At 40.0% G+C, this 8,315-nt stretch overlaps 1 protein-coding gene across 2 annotated transcripts in view; it reads right to left on the bottom strand.

Annotated features, from left to right (window-relative positions):
- Positions 1 to 720: 720 nt before the first annotated feature.
- LOC103752038 (Golgi apparatus membrane protein TVP23 homolog B) overlaps positions 721 to 8,315 on the bottom strand; it is a 20,462-nt gene continuing 12,867 nt past the window's right edge. For both annotated transcript variants that reach the window (XM_017795069.2, XM_029557575.1), the window contains 2 exons: positions 3,357 to 3,485; positions 721 to 908 (listed from right to left, as the gene is read on the bottom strand). In XM_017795069.2, the coding sequence (XP_017650558.1) occupies positions 882 to 908; positions 3,357 to 3,485 (156 nt within the window). In that variant the 3' untranslated portion in view covers positions 721 to 881. The remainder of the gene's footprint in view (positions 909 to 3,356; positions 3,486 to 8,315) is intronic.

Below are 8,315 nucleotides of genomic sequence, written 5' to 3'. Positions count from 1 at the left end.
AGGAAATATCCTTAATATAAATGTGTGATTTACAATATCCCCATGATAGCAAGAAAAAATAGATTCATACAATGTTTTATAGGCAAGTATTATGCCAAGTATTTAAATGATTATTCTCATTTTTAAGTAAGAATAATATTCTTTTAGTGGTAAAAGGTAATCTTTTATTAGCCCATAGACCACTGAAGAGATTTCAGGCAGTTCCAAAGTAAAGTCTGGCAGTCCTTTCCATAAAATAAACAGAACAGCATCAATCCCTGGGAATCCATTACACATAGCTACAAAGACTCCACTTAAGTTAACTGGACCCTAAGTAACTGACGTTACAAAGTTAAAAACAAAATTTTAGAAACTAGTTAAGACTATTGGCCCAAATTTAGTTTTTACTTGCTTGTATATGTCCAAGATAAGAAATTTTACCATAAAGAACACATTGAAATTAATAACTATTTCTAATATACATAAACCAAAGTGCTTTAACCCTTACCACTAATCAAAACTTATCTCTAAAGACAACGTTCAGAAATACTAGTAAACACACAGAGCTTTGAGATAGAACAAGAACCTCTTCCTACATTCTAACGATCAATAAAGATCTATAACATATGTAAATGAACACACTAATTTGGGATATACTGATGTTATGTAACTGCATAAATACATACAAAAAAACCCAAATTCTGACAGTATTTCTAAAACCTCCATATTTTTTAAACCCAAATGGTTTGAGATGAAAAACTGTGATTCCCCTTTTTAATATTAAGTTTTTAAGTAGAAAAACAAACCCAACACTTCACTTTGCAACATGGATTAAGCTCTAAACCAGTCAAGAATCTCTTCTGTTGCTCCCCAGTTTCAGAACACATAAGCTTTGTCTTTACTCAGGAAGCCTGATCCTCTCCAGTGCTCTGCAACAGAGAAAAAAAAATTTCCTTAATATAGTCAATTAGTTTCATATCCCTTGGAACTCAAAAGCTCCAGACCAAGGGAAACAGTCTTCATTTGTAAGCAGCGTCAGCTCCTATGTTGTTTTCAACAATCCAATCATGTTTAAGAATATACACACTAGAGAAGTAAATCTTTGGATTCCATCACCCACTCAAGATGTCCAGCTTCTCACATTAGGCAAAGTGTCACCAGATTTTGTGTGAGACATAATAACCCTATCTAAATTATACCAGGCCCAAGGTTCAGCTAAGCCTTTAGCAAAGTCCCTCACACCTTAAAACACTGAGAATCCTAAGGGGGGGGGGAACAATACATAAAACTAAAACCCTAAAACATACATAACAATTACCCATAGCATGGAGTCACGAAAGACTCCTGCAGAAGAAATCATGTCCCTGTGAGAGTATCTGTTTCCTGCCATTCAGATGGCTCAGCAAAAAAAGGTGTTTTGTCACCAAACTAAATTCAATCCCTGGAACCCACATGGTAGGAGGAGAAAAACTACCTCCCACAAGCTGTCCTCTGACCTACACACACACACACACACACACAATTTGTTTTCTCTATTTCTTTTTTAAAATTTATTTATTTCTTAATTATATATGGAAGGGCTTTTGGATCTCCTGAAACTGGATACAATAGTTGTTAGCCATCTTATGGGTACTGGGAACTGAATCTGAGTCCTTTGCAAGGGTAGCCAGTGCTCTTAACCACTCAGCCACCTCTCCAGCCTTCTACTTCTTATCTTCTATAAAGAGACACTGTGAAGTAAAATGAAAAAAGAACAACTTTCTAAAGAGAGAGCAACATCCAAGCTCCAGCTTTTCACTATATACGGGCTTTGCATTCTGGAGTTAATCAGTCTCTCGGGGACTTAGTTAACCAGTATAAGTCCTGGACCAGAAACTTTCGTGACACCATACCCCAGACCTACTGATTAAGGAACCTCTGGGCATTTGTTTATAAAAATGGTTGTTGACACATCCTATGCAATATCTAAATTGAATCATGGGAATGAAGCTTATGTATCATCCATTATCATGTATAATCAATAAATTATCTGATTCTCTTGAAGAGAAAAAAAAAAAAAGAAAAGAAACAAGAAACCTCTGGGCTGGGGGGCTGGAAGAGATGGCTTAGTAATTAAGTAAGCACTGGCTGCTCTTGCAGAAGACCCAGATTCAGTTCTCAGCACCCACATGGCAACTAACAAGTGTCCTTAACTCCAGCTCCAGGCATCCAACACCCTCTTCTGGCCTCCATGAGCATGGCATGACACAGGTACACTTATAAACAAGCAGGCAAAATACTTATACACATAAAATAAAAACAAATAGATTAAAAAAATTTTTCCTCTTCAAAGAAATAGACCTCAGAGTGAAGCCCAGCAATTTTCAGCCTTCTGGATGACTGTGATATGCTGAAGTTTGAGAATGACTGTCCTTTCTAACACTCTTAACTACACTAAACCAGACAAAGACCTGGTCAATTTTCCAAGGGCATTTATAAACACTCTACTATCTCACTGAAAACCCCAATTTAAGTCCTCATGTTGAGGAATTATTAAAAAAAAAAAAAAAAACCTTTTTGTTGGGGGTGGTCAATTTCCTTTTCTTTTCATTTTTTTTTCTTTTTTTTTTGGTCTTTTTGAGACAGGGTCTCCCTGTAGTCCCAGATGTCCTGAAACTCACTATGTAGACCAGGCTGGCCTTGAACTCACAGAGATACACCTGCCTTTGCCTCCCAAGTGCTGGGGTTAAAGGTGTATGCCACCACGCCCGGTCAAAATATTTTAAAATAATACTAAGCATAAGGTCTTATTTTTCAATCTGTGTTATGAAACCCTAAAACCATACAATATGCATTCTTCAAAAACATACATTAGGGGCTGGGGAGATGGCTCAGTGGTTAAAAGCACTGGCTACCCTAGCAGAGGACCCAGGTTTGAATCCCAGCACCCACAAGGCAGGTAATAACCCTCTGTAACTCCAGTTCCAGGGGATTTGATGTCTGCTTCTGACCTCTGCAGGCATTGTACAACACAGGTGCACTTACATACAGGCAGGCAATACATTCATACACATAAAATAAAAATAAGAAAGTATTTTAAAATACATTAAAAGTAATCATAATTAATGTAAAGCAATTGAACTTAAGGTAATTTATGAAAAATAAGTGATTGCCAATGATAGTTTATTTTTCTTGGTAATGATACATTTCTGTGTTGTACTAAGTCTCCAAAGGGCACAAAACTCTTAAGCATCCTCTCATGCTTAAGCATAAGCATCCTCTCATGCTTAAATAATCATATAGCTTAAAAAAAAATTGTTCAAAAGCATTTCATAAAAAGTAACTACAGGAGTCAGAATCATTGCATAAGTCACTGATCACATTCAGAAAACACTTACTTGTCTTAAAAACTGCTTTCCAAGATACGAGGTAGCCATGCTGGTTAAGTTCTTCCTGCTGCCCACTTTACACCTGATGTAACCATATAGGTTGGCACCCTGCAGCACCACACCCATGATCACAACAGCCTGGGAGAAGAGGAAAATAGCCAATGGTTATTTACCTAAAATCAAGTTTTCTCTATGCCATTATGTGCGACAAGGCAGTGATGAGAAAAAGGAAGGTCTGCAAGGCGGGGTATGCCAGTGAGACTCCTTAACCTGCAGAGAAGACCTACCTGATACCACTCTGCAGAAGACACCAAAGATAAGCACTCTCGTTCATACTCCTATTCTCGCTCTCTTATCAGATCAAGTTGAATAAACTGAGCACAAGCAAAAGGAAATTTCTACACCATGGTTTTGCATATGTGACAACTGGCTTATGGAAAGGGAACAGGGTCTGCTCTCCACAAGAAGAAAAGAACTGCACTGTGCAAGGTTGCTAGTCCCTCGTGGCCACACCAGGGATCCTACAGGCAACCCTCATGAGATCACTGAGAACTGAAATTAAGAAACTCAAACCCAATCAAAGAAAATTAACTAATATAAAGAAGTCTTTTGCTTAAATACTCTATAAAACTCAGCAAACATTTTCGGTAAACAACCAGACAACATTTTAGACAACCTGGGTCATACAATCAACACCTGCTCTTCAATTCTGCTATTTAGTCCCAAAGCAGCCACAGACACCATGTAAACCAATGGGTTAGGATGCGTCTCAATAGCAATGTACAAGAACAGTGAAAACCATAGCCTGCCAACCCCTACTCTACAATGAATAGCTCAAAACCCTTCTATTATCACCAAATATATTCAGGAAACGCTGACATCAGTGAAAAACAAAGCAGTCAAACAGAATGCCTATTTCTAATTCATACTTATTCCTTTAACTCTTTTTTTTTGTATTTTTTTGTTTGAGACAGGCTCTCCCTATAGCCCCAGCTGTCCTAGAACTCACCATGTAGACCAGGACGGCCTTGAACTCACAGAGTTCTGCCTGCCTCTGCCTCCCAAGTGTTGGCATTAAAGGCATGCACTGCCATGATCAGCTATTCTCTTTAACTCTTAACAAGTTGAATTACCTGCTATTAATCAAGTCAGAAGATTTTTAAATGTTTAAAGAACTGGTCCAAATTCCTAGTAAAAGAAGTTCAGGGAAGAGAGGAGAAAAGAGGAAGCATGGGGGAGAATGCTATTAAAGTATAAGGTACTTGAAACGTCTTTATGAAAGTCATCACTATGTACAGTGAATACAAGACAAATAATTAAAATATCTATAGAGAACCTGAAAATAATAAATTAAGATATAAAATGTTGCAAAATGATCTTACCACCTCAAATATTCAATGGTAGCCCAAAAGAAATAAAACACCTTTAAAAAGAAAAAAAGGGGGGCGGCTGGAGTGATGGCTCGGCGGTTAAGAACACTGACTGTTCTTTCAGAAGATCTGGGTTTGAATCCCAGCACCCAGATGGCAGCTAACAACTGTCTATAACTCCAGTTCCAGGGGATTCAATGGACTCTTCTGTCCTCTGTGGGCATTGCATGACATGGGTGCACTTACCTACATGCAGGCAATACACGCATACACATAAACTAAAAATAATAAAGAAAAAAAAAAGAAATCGCACTTATGCTTTCCATTCAGTCCTATGCTTCATGGCAATAATCAGGTTAGCACTGAAGAAGACTGCTAAATGCCTAAGTGAACATACACTTGGATTCCTGTCTCAACACTTCCTGTAACTACCTCCCAGCTCCTCAGACTGGGATGCTCCTGGGTGTATACACACCAGCAGGCCACAGAGAACATCCATTTGCAGACTAAGCATGGATCCTGCTCGGGCACTGATTTTATGAAATGGGCAAATTTTTAAATGTATCTATAAGTTTTAAGATGGCACAGTGAAGTCACACATGAAGATTTCTGTCCCTCCTCTGAAAAGAAAGGCAACAAGTAGCCTTTACTATTATTATAAATTCTATTTATTTGTACATGTATATGAATATGTGTATTGTATGTGTATGTGTGAGGTGGGGAGATGGTTCAGCTGGTAAAGTGCTTGCTGCTTAAGCATGAGGACCTGAGTTTGATCTCTACCTTCTCATAAAAGGCTGGATTTGTGCACATGTGTGGGGGTACATACATGTGTGAAGACCATAGGTTAACACTGAGTATTGTTTTCAGTTACTTTTCTCCTAATTTTTTGAGCAGCATCTCCTACTGAACCCAGAGTTTCCTAATTTGGCTAGACTGGCAGGCCAGAAAGCCCCAGGGATCCTCCTGTCTCTGCCCAAATGAGCTAAGATTGCAGGTGTGTACAGCTGCACCCACCCTTTTATAAAGCTTAAAACTGACAAGTAGGTTTTTAAGAAAAGTGAATAAACTAGTACCAGTAAACACAGAAAAACACTGCTGGTCAGGCAAAGAGCCCCTTTGGTGCCACTCTACAAGAAGCTCCAAGGGAAATAAATGATTGGCACCTCACAACTATAGAGATGCAGATACTCAAAGGAATAAGGGGAAAAAAAGATGGCCAGGCATGGTGGCACAGGTTCTTTAATTCCAGCATTCAGGAGGCAGAGGCAGGCGAATCACTGTGAGATTGAGGCCAGCCTGGTCTACATAGTGAGTTCCAGGACAGCTGGGGCTATAGGGAGACCCTGTCTCAAAAAGAAAAAAACAAAGAAATGCAGAATGTGCATAAGCACAGAAACTCATTCCATCCAAGGGGGAAAGCCTGCAGTTAGCCATGGTGAGTCCAACCTGGTATGAAGGCAGCAGCAGAAGAGAAGGACGACCAACCAGCAATCATGGGAGCTGACTGTCTTGAGAAAGCTCTGGGGGAAGGGGTGTCGTGGAGAGCCTGGATGAGGCCCCTCCCAGCTGCTTTGGGGAAGCAGAAGCACTGCCAGAGCAAGACTGGGCTGACTCTCCTGGAGCTTAGGTGCCAGGTCTCCCAGTGACTTACAGCAAAACCACTGAATCACACTGCTCACAGCCAACCAGGAAACAGGAACTCCACTCCTTGAGAGAAGGCATGACCCTTGTAAGCGAGCCAAGGCAACAGGGTCTGGCTGAGACTCCTCACACCTGTATCTTCAGACTACCAATCATAGCATCCAACTCAGCCTCAAGGGTACTAGCCATATGTCCCAGACAACAAAGGAATGGCATGAGGAAAAATTCCCCACAGTAAAGCAGCACAATTAGATGGTCTAACAAGAGCTGACAGTGTGAGCATCAACAAAATGGACAGGAAAAAGGGAAGACACGCTGTAAAACCACAGCAGAAAAACAAAGCAGCACACTGCAGAAGAGGGGGCAGAAACCACACTCGAAAGAGTAAAAGCCACCCTAGAGAAGAGCCCAAAGGAAGACTTCAGGGAGCAGGAAGGGAAGCGGACAGCAGGAGTGGCCAAGATGCAAATGAAGCTGACAGGGAAGAAGCCTGGGGCCTTTGCTACCCACCTACTGCAGCTGCTGCGGTCTCCCAATTTCTCCATAGAACATAAGCACTCCAGGACAGTTATGTTGCTTGTCTGGCCCCTAACCTTTATGTCCAGTTCCCCAAACAGCTATGACATAATGTAAACTCTTAAAAATACTGGCTGAATGTATACATTTTAAAAAATGAAAAATTAAAACAAGTTGTAGACAGCGGATGAAAACAAATATAAACGACTCAATATAGATAAGCAGCAGTATCTCAGAATTAGACCAATGAAAAAATAGAAAAATAAATTTAAAGATTTAATAGAAGCCAATTTTCCTGTCAAAGCAAAACACAAGTTTATATACTGAAAGGGCACCAAGGTTCCAGAAAACTTAATGCAGAAAAATAAATACAGACATATCCTGGCTGTGATATTTAAATTTCAAGCAAGCTGGGTGTGGTTGTACATCCCTTTAATCTCAGCACTCAGGAGGTAGAGGCAGGTGGATCCCTGTGAGATAAAGGCCAGCCTGGTCTACATAGTGAGTTCTAGACCACTGGGGGGTGGGGGGCTACAAGAGACCTTGTCTCAAAAAACAAAACAAGGGAGGGTGGAGAGATGGCTCAGAGGTTAAGAACAATGTACACTGTTGCAGAGGACCCAGGTTTGGTCCCCAGCACCCACCCACATGGTAGCTAACAACTATCCATAACTCTAGTTTCAGGGGACCCAACATCCTCTTCTGACCTCCTCTGTATGACATGGGTGCACTTACATATATGAAGGCAATATACTGATACACATAAATAAAAATAATTTTAAAACATTTTAAGAAAGCAAAATTTCAAGCAAAAGCAAGAAATCAGAAAGAAAGAAGGAAAGGAGGAAGGGACGGAGGGAAAAATTCTTCAAAGAGAAAGAGGATTTATTGATTTTCATGGAGGTTTGATTATTTTCTAGAATACTCAGTATCTTAAAATAAAAAAGGAGTAACCTAGCCAAGTCATCACTCGAGTAGTCAAGAGAAAAATCTTTAACATAAAAGAGTTAGAGGAAAATAACCTACAAGTTTTTTTTTTAAAGTATTTTCATCAGTGGAATGTAGCCAAGCAAGCAACACAAGAAGCTGCAATATGGGCTGGAGAGATGGTTCAGTGGTTAAGAACACTGACTAGTCTTGCACAAGACCTGGATTCGAATCCCCCCACCCACATGGCAGCTAACAACTCCAGTTCCAGGGGATCCAACAGCCTCTTCTGTCCTCCGCGGGCATTGTACAAAACAGATGCACTTATGCAGGCAATACACACACACACATAAAATAAAAGTAATAATTTTTTTTAAAGCTGCAATAAAAGGACTTATGTTAGCCTTCAAACTGAAGCATTTAAAAAATAGATCAAGGCTGGGGAGACAGATCAAGTCAACAAAGTATTTGCCACACAAGCAAGAGAACCTGAGTTTGAACCCAGATGCAG

The sequence above is a fragment of the Nannospalax galili genome, unplaced genomic scaffold (genome assembly GCF_000622305.1).
Source record: "Nannospalax galili isolate Female #2095 unplaced genomic scaffold, S.galili_v1.0 scaffold146, whole genome shotgun sequence".
In the NCBI taxonomy this organism is placed as follows: Eukaryota; Metazoa; Chordata; class Mammalia; order Rodentia; family Spalacidae; genus Nannospalax; species Nannospalax galili.
The sequence above is the reverse complement of the archived record's forward strand: the minus strand, read 5'-3'. Positions and strand labels throughout refer to the sequence as shown.